The sequence below is a fragment of the Anguilla rostrata genome, chromosome 2 (assembly GCF_018555375.3).
Source record: "Anguilla rostrata isolate EN2019 chromosome 2, ASM1855537v3, whole genome shotgun sequence".
NCBI lineage: Eukaryota > Metazoa > Chordata > Actinopteri > Anguilliformes > Anguillidae > Anguilla > Anguilla rostrata.
Genome location: NC_057934.1, coordinates 25,935,963 through 25,949,582, shown reverse-complemented (window position 1 = coordinate 25,949,582; position 13,620 = coordinate 25,935,963). Strand labels below are relative to the sequence as shown.

Sequence of the window (13,620 nt, the reverse complement as noted above, 5' to 3'; positions counted from 1 at the left end):
TTTAAAAAATACTACTGTAAAATTTAACAGAAATGGGGTAGGTTGTAGACCAGGACCCCTTCTGCTAGGAACAAGTGTCAGAATTTTGTGAACTTTTACATTTGGAGAGAAATTCCTATCCAAAAAATCACTTTTTTCAGTTGGCATCTGTTGGATTACATGGAAAATTTGAAGTGGGATTATTAAAAAAATGCTACAGTAAAATTTAATAGAAATAGGTTAGGATGTAGACCAGGACCCCTTCTGCCAGGAACAAGTGTCAGAATTTTGTGAACTTTTACATTTGGAGAGAAATTCTTGTCCAAACTTTCATCTTTTTCAATTGGCATCTATTGGATTACATGGAAAGTTTGAGGTGGGATTATTAAAAAATGCAATAGTAAAATTTCAAGGTGACTAAAAGAGTAGAGAAATGGTGAGGGTAAAAATGAAAATGACATGATGAGACTGGCGTAAGGCCACATCATCGCACAGACTTAGTTCAACAAACTGCCTGGTGTGGGGTGGTCACTAGAGCTCATGCACGGCAGAGTAGTCAAACCATAGGTACACCAGATACAGTACAGGGCGCTCTACAACTTATGCCTTTTTATGGGGAGGACATTTTTAGGAAGGCCAGACCAACATGGGTAGAGAGATAAGAGAGACGCAGACAGCAGGTTTGGGAGGTAATGTTTCAACCAGCTGACAGGCCTGAGCAGGGAGACAGACCTGACTGATACTGACATTACTTTCCCCATTGACTTTGCCACTTTCCAGAAAGATAGTAGATACAGTGAGCACCATAATTCATTGGACAGTGACACATTTTTTGTTATTTTGGTTCTGTACTCTAGCACTTTGAGTTTGAAAGGATCCAATGACAATGAGGTTGAAGTGCAGACTCTGCTTTAATTTAAGGGTATTTTCATCCATAACGGATGAACCGTTTAGAAATGACAGCAACTTTTGTACATAGATTTAAGAAAGCTAGGGAGAGGAGCAGTAATCATCTGGGCAAGGGAAATTTCATCATTGAAAATTATTTACTTTACTGAGAGAATGAGGATGGCAAGCAGTTGGTCCTGCCTGAGTCACGTAAGATGGAAGTGCTAGAGATAGGGCACTCCATTACCTTTTCAGGACACTTAGCACATATGAAAACACTTGTGCATATCAAAACATTTTTATTGGCCCAAAATGTTCAATGAGATAAAGGAGTATTGTAAAATCTGTCCAAAATGCCAAGAAAAGCAACAACCTATGCACCACTCATGCCTCTTCCTGTAATAGATACACCATTTGATCATATTGGAGTGGATGTTGTAGGTCCCGTGGAGCAGAGTCAGACAGGAAACTGATTCATATTGGGTATCTGTGGCTACACTACTAGGTACCCTGCAGCTTACCTGCTGGGAGGGGTCACTGCTAAAGAAGTAGCTACTGTGCTACTGTGCTTATTCACCCAGGTGGGCATTCCCAAAGAAGTACTCACAGACCAGGGCCCAAACTTCATGAGTCGCACACTGCAGCAGGTCTACAGGCCCTTAGGGATTAAGCGCATACGCACCACCCCTTACCACCCTGAGACTGATGGCTTGGTTGAACAATTCAACTAGACCTTGAAAAGCTTGCTACGCAAATTTTGTCTCCGACACAGGCTAGGAGTAAGACAACTGGCTGCCATACCTCCTGTTTGCGCACTGGGAGGTGCCTCAAGCAGCAACAGATTTCTCACCTTTTGAGCTCCTCTATGGCTATCAAGTGCAGGGACCCCTAGATGTGTTGCAGGAGAGCTGGGAGGGCACAAAATATGAACATGGTATCTTGTGTGCTCATGATATTGGAGCAGCTAAAAAATACCATGGCCCACGCACGTGAAAACCTAGTGCAAGCGCAGACCAGATAGAAGGTTTGGAATGACAAGGCAGCCAGATCTTGGTGTTTTGACACTGGTGAGGACATTCTGTTGCTTTCGCTAACATCAGAAAACAAACTGTTGGCTACATGGTAGGGACCCAACCAGGTCAGGCGGAAGATGGGTCCGGTGACATATGAGCTCTGTATTCCGCTGTGCAAACAGGCACTCCAGACCTTCCACATAAACATGCTGAAGAAATGACAGCAACACCAGAAATGCCACTGCAGTCCCTGTACATCCAAGCGGTGGAGGGAGAAGTGGAGGTCACAATATTTCCTCAGTACCCAGCACGGGAGAAACCTGGATTCAGAGCACCTGTCAATGAAGCAAAAGCAACAGCGCCTGCAGTGCCTGCCACAACAGCTTTTTATGCCTCCGCGACGGCACAGCCATAGCCGGAGGCATTATGTTCTTGGGTTGTCCGTCCATCCGTCCGTCCCATTCTCGTGAACGCGATATCTCAGGAACGCCTTGAGGGAATTTCTTCAAATTTGGCACAAACGTCCACTTGGACTAAAGGATGAACTGTTTCGATTTTGGTGGTCAAAGGTTAAAGGTCATGGTCACTGTGACCTCACAAAACATGTTTTTGCCTTGAGGGAATTTCTTCAAATTTGGAATAAATGTCCACTTGGACTCAAGGATGAACTGATTAGATCTTGGTGGTCAACGGTCAAGGTCACTGTGACCTCATGTCCATCCCATTCTCTCGTGAACACAATATCTCGGTAACGCCTTGAGTTAATTTATTCAAATTTGGCACAAACGTCCACTTGGACTCAAGGATGAAATTACAAAACTGTATTGGCTGGCTTAGCTTTGCCAAGATGGCAAGATCCAGGCAGACAAACAAACCATATGGCTTTAGCATACAGTGATCCAGTGTAATCTAGATAACAACAACTAACAGCAACTAACATGATACATCTTACATAGTCTACACGTATTAACATAGTACTTTTCCGCAAACATCCGTTAAGAACGACCATTAGATCCTGAATAAAAATATTGCTATTTAAGGGGAAGGCGCATCAAACCTTTGCTTGGATGTCCCTAACCAAATAAACTACAGCCTAACCTACACATAATTATTTATTTTATGGCAGGCGCAGCTTGTATTGTAAGATACCATGTTTGGACATTGTCAGGCTTTTAGAAAAAAAAACCTGTTGAAAAGACTGATTCTGACTAATATGGGAAACAATATTAACTAGGCTATAGCCTATTTAGGTAAACCTAAACACACATTTTAGTACATTTTCATTACGGTAAGGCCCACAAGGACCAAATAGTGATGATCATGTCTACAAAGATAACTGCACAGAGAAGTGGATTTGAAAGTGAGAAATTCCGCTACAACTTCCATTGCATTTCTTGTGTATGAAACCATTCTGAAACCCAAAAAAATGCTTACGCTCTGTTCATTTTATCTATAATTTAATAATTAATACGTATATACACACTCGTCCTCCTCTCCGCCACTGCCTCCACACTGTCCAGTTCCAACCTGATCACCTAGCTGGCCTTCCTTAAAGGGGAATTTCACTTTATAACACTTCTGCTTCTCATGACTGATATTGTCCTTCAAATGAATGTGTCGCCCTTCATTTTTCGATTAGTTATTTCATTATGATAATATTTTTTGTTGTTTTGTTGTTTTCTTTTACAAATGCAGGAAGTAGACCCAGGCAGTTTAGTGTCGAACTCAAGGATGCATATCATTGCGCGACTAATGATTTGATCGTACCTGCAGACAATAACATTAGGTTGGTCGTAGAAATAGTGTTGTATGACTACTAGCTAGCGAAACCGAAAATGTCTGAGAACGAAGGAGATTTTGTTTTTGATCATGGGATTGTTGTGCCCTATTGACTCGAGCTGGAATACACAGAAGAAGAGCTAGCTATTTTGCAGGCTGATCATGCGAGAGCGAGTCTGGAGCGGGTTGAGATTGAGGAACCACAGGCTATTCCTAGGACAAACGGCAACTGGTGGTAGACATCCTATATATCACAGACAGACGCGATAGCGTTAGCCAGCCTGCTTAGTACCTACCCCGAGCAGTTCGACCAACGATGGGAAAACGGTGAGTACAGCTCCAGGCTTCAGACGGTCGCCTTGGTAGTCGGTGGCTTCAAAGTGGTCACTGCATATCCTTAGTCCTCGTTTGCGAACTTCTTCGGCTGTTATGTTGGGGTGTCTGATTACATCCAGCCATGCCTGGCACGAAGTTGCATCGCATGAAAAACTATGAAAATTTGCTTTCAAGCCAAGTTTAACGGGGGCATTATAACAACCGGGTACAATGCACCTCATTATTACAGCGATATCGCATCAAACAAAAGCTAGCAGACGTTAGTTTGTTCAATTTCAACGCTAAGTTAACGGAATGTTTTGCTTCGCTTCTTCTCGATTTTGCCACGAAACAAAATCGAAGAAGAAGAAAAAACTGGAAACCATACTACTATGTGGATTTCTGCTTAAAAACATAGGTCTTTCTTTCTAACGTTAGACATTTAAAATGAAAAAACTAATCAAAAAAATTCATTAGAAGGAGTGAAGTGTTATAAAGTGAAATTCCCCTTTAACAGCTTGTTGAGACTGCTGACCTCCAAGCCTTGATACCACCACCCCAGGACATCACCGCGAAAAACAGAGCACTGGCTACTGGTTGGCGGAGGCATATAACCGTGAGGCGGTATTTCTAATTTATGGATAAACCAGGGAGAACAGACTTGATTGAACACCATATCACCGTTAAAGACTCAAAGCCTAATCATCAACTTGTCTATTGGATGCCAGAGCAGCTCCTCTTCTGAGAGAAGAGCTGGAGACAATGTAGGACCTTGGCACGATTGAGCTTTCCACACAACCAGTCGTCCTCATGCTCAAGAGGGATGGCAGCCTAAGGTTTTTTAATGGACTTTCAGAAGCTGAACAGTGGCAGCAAATTTCACCTCTATCCAATGCTTTGAGTGAATGAATTAGTAGAGCGGTTGAGGAAGGCAAAATACCTCAGAACCATTGACCTCTTTACAAGGTATATAGGCAAATCCCGCTGGCCAAAGATAGCAGGGAGCTGACGGCCTTCAAAACACCCTTTAGGCACTACCAGTTCATCTGGTTGCAAGTTGGATTTTCTGGACTTAAAGGACTCTCTTTGTCAGGAGTCAATTCTGCAGAGTCCAGACTTTGACTTTTACTGTGCAGACAGATGCACCAGAGCATGGCCTGGGGGTTGTGCTATTGCAAGAGTAGCCAGGATAGCTAAAGTCCATTGTGTACATCAGCCGGAAGCTCCTTCCACGTAAATAAAGATATTCGACAATGGATGGCTATTAAGTGGTCACTGGGCTCCTTGTGCTACAACCTGATCGGCAGGAAGTCTTGGAGACAAACCATCGAGCATTGTCATGGCTGGGATGAATGAGGGACACAAACACCCAGATAACCTGGTGGTTCCTTGCAATCCAGCCATTTGACTTTGAGGTCCTGTAAGGAGCAGGGTTAGGGTTCGAGAACTGTACAGCAGACTTCCTCTTATCATATTTAGAGGTAAAAGGTTGCTTTCCTGGAAACACTTCCCCTTAATTTGAGGTGTATAATTATGAATTTGGACTTCAGTGACTTAAAGTTGAAAACTATAATGCAAATAGCTTTGTTTTGAAAATAAAAGCATGTAGTTTTATTTCACTTTTCACTATTTCAAATACTACAGATACACTGTTGACTAGTATATAAAACAGAGCTTGGGAAATATGAAATAAATATTATTTAGAAAAAAGAGCAGGTTTATATTCCAAACTTACCAAAATACACTAGTGAATCGTGACTTGTATAAGTAGCTAGCTTTTAAAATAATATTAGTGTAGTAGTGACTTGCAAATAATGTAAAACTTTCTATTATTAATGGTGTAAATTGACTAGCTACTACAATTACACTTATAGAGTAATGGCTAGTGTCTAAAAGAGTTTGTAATTGTTTCTGGTTTAATTATTGAAGTACTAAAAATAAAATTAACAAAATAATTACTGACCAATTGCTGTAATGTAAGAAAAAGGGAGTGAGAGAAGGGAAGAGGAGAGAGATTCGGAAGGAGAGAGAAAGAAAGATATTCTAGGGGGGTTGGGGGAGGTCCTCCATGAGAGACTTTTTTCAGAAATCACTCTGAAATTTTTCATTCTGATGACTTCTGTAGAACAGAGTAGAACATTACTTTATTAAACTGTTACAAAATGAATTTCGCCTGCCTTCAGTCGCTTACATAAATGTGTAAGCAATTGAAGACCTGTGCACTTATAACATAAAAAAATAAATAGATAGGCCTAGAATTTAAAAAAATCTTTTGCCATCCATTGGTGTTAACATAGCTAGCTAGTTAATGTTAGCCAACTAATTTCATCCATCCATAATGTATACTTATTAGTGGTACACGTACCTAAATGTGTAATCATTAACTTGCATACGTTCTTCTGTACTCTACAGTATGTATTGTTTTGTTGCATGGGGATGGGACAACATTGAAACAATATTCCACCATCAGAAAAGTTTTGCCGTTGTTCTAGCTTAATGTCAAATCAGGGCATGAAACATAAGCATGACTGAGCTATCAACGAATGCTTACGCTACAGTGTGAAATATCCTCTTTAGAAAATAGTGCTAACCTACACTATATGACCAAAAGTATGTGGACCCTTGGTCTCGGACTGTTTTTCATGGTTTGGGCAAGGCTTCTTAGTTCCAGTGAAGCCAAATCTTAATGCTACAGCATACAATCAGGTGTGTCGTGTCATAGCTGTTTGTATATTGTGGATTTTTGCAAGGCTGAAGTCAGCATCCTGGATCAAACTGTTCATTTTAAAATGTGATCCCAGGTATTCTGATGTCTCAGCCTGTGTGTAATCACAGGTACTGTAATGTACGGCCGTGTGTGTGTGCTAAACTGTACTGTACTGATCAGCATCTGTTTTCACCTGTCATGTATTCTATCCTAGCTTTTGAACATGCCCCCCCTCTCCAACCTGAGGAAAGACATGGTTGTGGCAGCTGACCTGATGGATGAGGAGGAGGAGGTGGAGCGAGTGAACGGGCTTCTGCAGCGGGCCTGCCTGCTGCAAGATCTGGGTGTGGTGGATCAGGTGCACCAGATGCTTCAGTGTACAGCTTCACCCCTAGACAATGCACCGCAACGCAGCCAAATAAACTCCCAATATCATGTACACAGTACGGCTATCATTATAAAAGAGAGGGACCTGGACGGCAATCATATAAATCGCAAGGTACTTTGGTCATGTGGAACCTTCAATCCATTAGACAGTATCAGCATACAATGCCCAAATGATTTACATCCTTGATAAAGATGATCAACATAGACTGAATAAAATAAAACAGGTAGTACACTGTTTGTATGCTCCTAAAATTTTATACCTAGACAATTAGTCAGACAAAAGGTTTTTCTTTAACAAATAATATATACAGTGAGCTTCATAATGTTTGATGCTAAGACATTTTTTCATATATTTGGCTCTGTATTGCACAATGACAAACTGCACATTCCCAGCTTTTATTTAATGGTATTTTTATACATATATTTTTTCACCATGTACAAATTACAGCGCCTTTAATTCATACACCCCCCCCCCTTGTGGCATGTCCTTTGAATGCAATGCCTGCTTGAATTCCCATGGTGAGCCATCACCAGGTGCCGAGTAACTTCTCTGGTGATGCTCTGCCAGGCCTGTACTGCAGCCATCTTCAGTCCCCGCTTCTTTCTGGTGCAAGTACAGTTCTGTCTTCAGAATATGAAATGCATTTTCAATTGCATTCAGATTGGGTAAACAACTTAGCCAGTCAAGAATTTAGCAGTTGTTGGCTTTGAAAGTCACCGTTGTTGCTTTAGCAGTATGTTTGGGATCATTGTCTTGCTGTTGGATGAAGTGACGTCCAATGGCTTTGGAGGCATTTGGTTGAACCTGAGCAGATAAGATGCTTTTGTAGACCTCCAAATTCATTCTGCTGCGGCTATCAGCAGTTACATCATCAGTGAAGACAAGTGAGCCAGTACCTATGGCAGCCATGCATGCCCAAACCATAACACCCCCACCACCATGTTTCATAGATGAGGGCAGGTGCTTTGGATCTGTGGCAATTTATTTTGTCCTCCACAATTTGGCTTTTTTCATTCTGATGCAAGTGAATCTTGGTCTCATTTGCCCACAAGACCTTTATCCACAACTCTACTGGCTCTTCTAGGTACTTCTTATCAAACTGTATCCTGGTCATCCTGTTTTTGAGGATAACTAGCGGTATCTTGCAGTGCAACCTCTGTAGTTCTGTTTGTGAAGTCATCTGGAGACAGTAGTCACAGATACATCCATGCCAGCCTCCTGAAGAGTGTTTCTGATCTGTCGGCCAGATGTTTGGGGGGTTTTTCTTCATTATGCAGAGACTTCTTTGGTCATAAACTGCAGAGGTCTTCCTTGGCCTGCCAGACCCTTTGTGTTTTCTGAGCACACTACAGCTCTCTTTCTTCTTAATGGTGTTCCAAACAGTTCATTTTTGGCCTATGTCTCTTGACTATTTTTTTCTTATTTCTCATAATCAGGGTTTTTCCTGGCACAAACTTGGGCTTAGATGATAATTTAGCATGGCAGTGATAATTTAGCATGGCGGCCGGTCAAGCTTTACTGCCAGCATCAACTCAACGAGCCATCTCCCTATATTTAGCTACATTTAGGGCCATATTACTAAGGATTTACAGTGCTTTTATGGATGCTAATGAGACAAAAAGCATTTTTTCGTAAGATTAAAAAACACAGGGCCAAGTGACTTGAAACAATTGAGGAAACATTGGGTAGCATTGCTTTGGAATACAGTTTATTTAATATCGGTGAGGCAAGATAGCCCATATTGTTTGTAGTGAAGTAACTTGGCGTCATTTTTATATCAATACTTTTAATGGAAGGCCTACATTTTGCCAGTTTGAATGAATGAGTTATAGAGAGTTTATGTCTTGTATGTGTGAGTAGCTTGGCATTTTTGTATGTTGAAAACGTGTTTTTTATGAGATGTTACTGTACACTTCAGAATTTGTCTCGCTGGTTCTGTCAGCAGTCACACAATAAATAAAGACTAGTAAGCCAGTTCCAGTGACAGCCATACATGCTTAATCCATAACATTATCTCTGCCATGTTTAACAAATGAATGAGGAGTGCTTCGGATCATGAGCAGTTATTTTCTTTGTTCACACTTTCTTCTTCCATCACTTTGGTACAGGTTAATACTTGTCTCATCTGTCCAAAAGAGTTTGTTCCAGGACTCTACATAGGTTTTAAATGTACTTTTTAGCAAACTAACCTGGTTGTTCTGATCTTGGGGCTTACCAGTGCTTTGCATCTTGCAGTGAACTCTCTGAGGTTATGCTGATGTAGTCTTTTTTTCATGGTAGTCTTTGACACATGTATGCCTACATCCTACATTAATTATTAAGTTCTACACGGAGACTTCAATCAAGATTGAGAATTTGACATACGATATCATGGAGAGAAATCTGCGGTTCTGTGCAGTTCTTTGAAAATCGGCAGTTTATTCTACAAGTTTTATACCTCCTTGATAGACAGAAAAACATTTTTTCTGTCTATCGTTTTTGCGAAGAGATAAGGAACAATAATAGTTATTCCTGTAAGGGAACTAATTGATAAGAAATACACCATAGAGAAATACACCCTAAATAGGTAATCTTTGTAAGTTTCCACAAAAGACTTAAATTCTTCCACTGCAAGTCTCTTCCCTTTGGCTTTGTTTTCTGAGAATTCCCAGTATGTTTTATAATGGTAGGAGTGATTCCCTTCAGCATTACTTGTGATGCATTTTATTACGTGTTGTTTTATGTGTTCTTAAGTTATATTTTTATCCTTGCTGTCAAGAAAATTTCCCTCGGGACAAAGTTTAAACTTGAAAGTTGAAGTTGATTTCTGCATGACCACACCTGGCTTTGGTTCTGTCCATGCCGTCTTTGCAGCTGGACTCCCCAGCAGAAGTCTCTCGGAGGCCACGGCACCAATGCTCAGCGATTCACCAGCACCTGTCCCATGGGGCCAAGCCCTGTTCCCAATCGGTTCAGCAGCGCTGGCCCTGGCTTGGCCTGGACAAGGGCCTTCAGGGGACTGAGTCTCTGGATGAGTTGCACCATGTTTCCAAAGCAGCATTAGTGGAGATGGAATGTCAGAGGCCCATGGAGCTAAAAAGATCCAGCAGTGCACAGCGCATCCCCAGGACAAGTGAGTACACCCCCACAAACATCAGTGATATTAACTATAATGTTTCATTTCAGAAAATGTGCTAATTCTTGCGTATTTCCATACATTTTATTTTCTCTAAATATAAGCCTGGTGTGCTTTCTGATATATTTCTAATATATGCGTTCTCTCTATATTTTATTTGAATATTTTTCAATGTATTTTATTCTTTTATTTATTTATTTATTTATTTGGTATGAGATAATAGAAATTAGCTGAAACCCCCTGAACATTACTTCCCTTCTCTTCCAGGGCTTATAGCCCCAGTGGAAATATGTTTTTATGGGACTGTCACTGCCCTTGTTTTTGTGCTCATCTGTGTTTTTATCCTGACTTTCTTATGAATTTGTCTTTCTGCAACCTTTTGGATGAATGTTTCAACTCTTGTATTCATTTAACAAATTCTGCTGAATACTATAGTTTTCTGTACTTAGAAACTGCACTATCAAAGCTTTTACCCTCTCTTCCCTCACCCCCTCTCTCTCTTAGTTAGTGCTTCTCTCAGAGCGTTGTACCGTCAGGGCAGCATGAGTTCATCCTTCACTGAGACTCGGGTACGTGCCCAAATGGCCAGCAGTGTGCAGATTCCCTGCCACCAGCCGATGTGCACACAGATATCCACTGACCGCAACGCACTGCAGAGCCTCTACATCATCTCCACCCCAGCCCCTCTCATTCAGCGCCCAGACCTCCTGCAGCCACCCTGCAAGACCCACCAAAAAATTCCCACTGCACAAGCCAGGATACTGGGAGGCATATTGTCCAGACCACATAAAAATTCACATCAACTGGCAGCAGAGGACGACATCCTACCCCCTCAGATTAGAAACTCTTGTGCTAAGAATTTGAGAGGAAGAAAAAAATAGTGCCTGTGGTAAGTGGGACATTTCAATGTTAGCAGTTTGTGCAAGACACCTATGGGATCTCACTAATCAGAGTCCCAGGGCAGTAGTGCATCTGTTTTCTAGGAACACTCTCTCCACCTCAAATGCCATGCTTTAAAGCGGAGCTTGTCACGAAACACTGTAGCTATACCTGTGTATAGCAGTGTCATTAAACAGAAGATTTAACTTTGTGCGGCCTGTAAGTGTCCGCTGTATTTGTAGAATTTGGTGGCACTGAATGTTCCTGTTTTACTGAATCACTGTGTCTGTACCATCTTAGCCACCTCCAAGTCTAACATTCTCACTCAAAAGGAAGTTATAGATATACCTGAAACTGTTTATATTTATTTGCATAGAATGTTGATTTACTGAAGGTTCCTGCTTCCTGCCTAGCCCAAAGCAGCTATTTTACAGTCATGGAAACTGTATCAGACTCTAAATGTGTGTCAGTTGTTCTACTTTTTAACCTACTGCAGTCTTCTGATATGAAAAAGCAGTGCTTTCCATGCATCACTGAGTGCATCGGTGGTAATCAGTGAAACGTCCCTGATGCTTCACCTCATGACAGATGTCAAATGAGAAAGGTGTTTCTGTTTGATTGTCAGATGTTGGTCCTCACTTTCCCTTAGAATTCCCCTTCACAACAGTACGGACAGAGAACGGTCTACCCCAGGGCTGTTCAACCCTGTTTCTGGAGATCTGCTGTCCTGTAGGTGTTCATTCCAACCCTAACAAACCTCACCTCATTCAACAGCTAGAAATCTCATTGGGCTGCTAATTAGTAGAATCAGGCGTGCCAAATTAGGGTTGACATGAAAATCTGCAGGACAGTAGAGCTGCAGGAACAGTATCTACTGTATTCACCATCCATGTTGAATTTTAAACAAAGCATTACAGCAATCTCATCAATTGAATTAAGAAGATATTTATTCCTTATTGCTGATTTTGGTAACCTTGTTGTGACTTATTTTGACAAGCATATTCCTCAATAAAAAAAACTTTTTTTACTGTGATGATTTTGTTATCCGTTGTTTTTTGTTTATACAATTCAGTGACATACAGACTGGATGCTGTTCACAGATGGTGCCTTACTTTAAACACTACTTACACACTGCTTAATTTTTTTACCTACTCCTCACATCCCCTTGGAAGTGACTGTCTTTAGGAATTCAATTGGCTCTGTTTTATGGAGCATTATTCAGCCCAAAATTAAGAATCAAAAAGAAAAGGTAGCCCTAATGTGTTCCCTTTGATTAAAAGTAAAGGCTATTTCAATAAACAATGAATATTTATCAACTATGCGAGAGGTTAAACACTTTTATTTGAATAACTTTGAAAAAATGTATGAGAAAACACAGTATAGCTATTAAACAAATTTCAACCACAAAGTATTAATGCAAAATATTCATTAAATTTTTTTTTTAAAGATTAACTTTAAAAAAAATGTTATATACAAAAGATTTAATACAAAATAATATAAAATTACCATTAAAATTACAAAAATGTTTTACAAAAGGGTAAAAACAAGTTCTATTTTTTACATTTCTTTTGAATGTCCTCCAGCCGCTGTTCCTTTGGTATGGTCTCTGTATTTGGGCAGTATATTGTGCCTTTGTACTGGCTGTGCCCGGTTGCCTCAGTTCTGAATTACTCACATTTTCAGCATGAAATTGCAGTTAGTGTTACTGGAAGACAGGTAGGTTTCTCTGCAGCCAGTGTAAAACAAACACATACATATGCACACATGCACGCACACAAGCACTGTCAGTTGAAAAATAATCCAGGTCTTTCATCTTACAGCAGCATGAAAGGAGAATAAAGTTAACTTACAGAACTGGACATAGTAGAGGCGTCATACTACATGTTGGAGCATTGCTGCAGGGATTTGCTTGAATTATGCCAGAAGAGCGTTAGTGAGGTTGGGCACTGATTGGGCGATTATCCCTGGCTTGCAGTTGGCTTTGCAATTGATCCCAAAGGTTTTGGATGGTGTTTAGGTCAGGGCTCTGTGTAGGCCAGGCAAGTTCTTCCACGCTGTTCTTGACAAAACCATTTACATATGGATCTTGCTGTGTGCCTGGGGGTATTGTCATACTGAAACAGGAAAGGGCCTTTCCCAAACTGTTGGGGAAACACAGAATCATCTAGAATGTGATTGTATGCTCTAGCATTAAGATTTAATTTCACTGGAACTAGGGAGTCTAGCCCAAACCATGAAAGATCGAGGGGTGTCCACATACTTTTGTATGTGTGCATCCAATGTTTTTGTAGTGGCAATCGAACAACAAAAATAGCCACTTGAGATAATTTGAAGGCATTTCCAACATGTGGTGGTGCAAAAAAAATGAGGTCTGCCATGGCATATGCGTTTTACGATTTATTTACATACAGATTCACAAGTACTTACAAAAGCCGGGTGCACTGAATGAATGATAACAAAACTAGCTTGTAAATATAAAACGAAACGTAAACTACTAACAATATGACAGGACCAACAGCACAGATGCACACGCATGGTTGAAAAACTGTGTGGCTTC

General features: G+C 40.8%; 1 protein-coding gene across 4 annotated transcripts in view; it reads left to right on the top strand.

Annotated features, from left to right (window-relative positions):
- ttll6 (tubulin tyrosine ligase-like family, member 6) overlaps nt 1-12,096 on the top strand; it is a 77,595-nt gene extending 65,499 nt beyond the window's left edge. For all 4 annotated transcript variants that reach the window (XM_064324457.1, XM_064324456.1, XM_064324459.1 and 1 more), the window contains 3 exons: nt 6,896-7,180; nt 9,923-10,181; nt 10,689-12,096. In XM_064324457.1, coding sequence (XP_064180527.1) covers nt 6,896-7,180; nt 9,923-10,181; nt 10,689-11,065 — 921 coding nt within the window. In that variant the 3' untranslated portion in view covers nt 11,066-12,096. The remainder of the gene's footprint in view (nt 1-6,895; nt 7,181-9,922; nt 10,182-10,688) is intronic.
- The last annotated feature ends 1,524 nt before the right edge of the window (nt 12,097-13,620 follow it).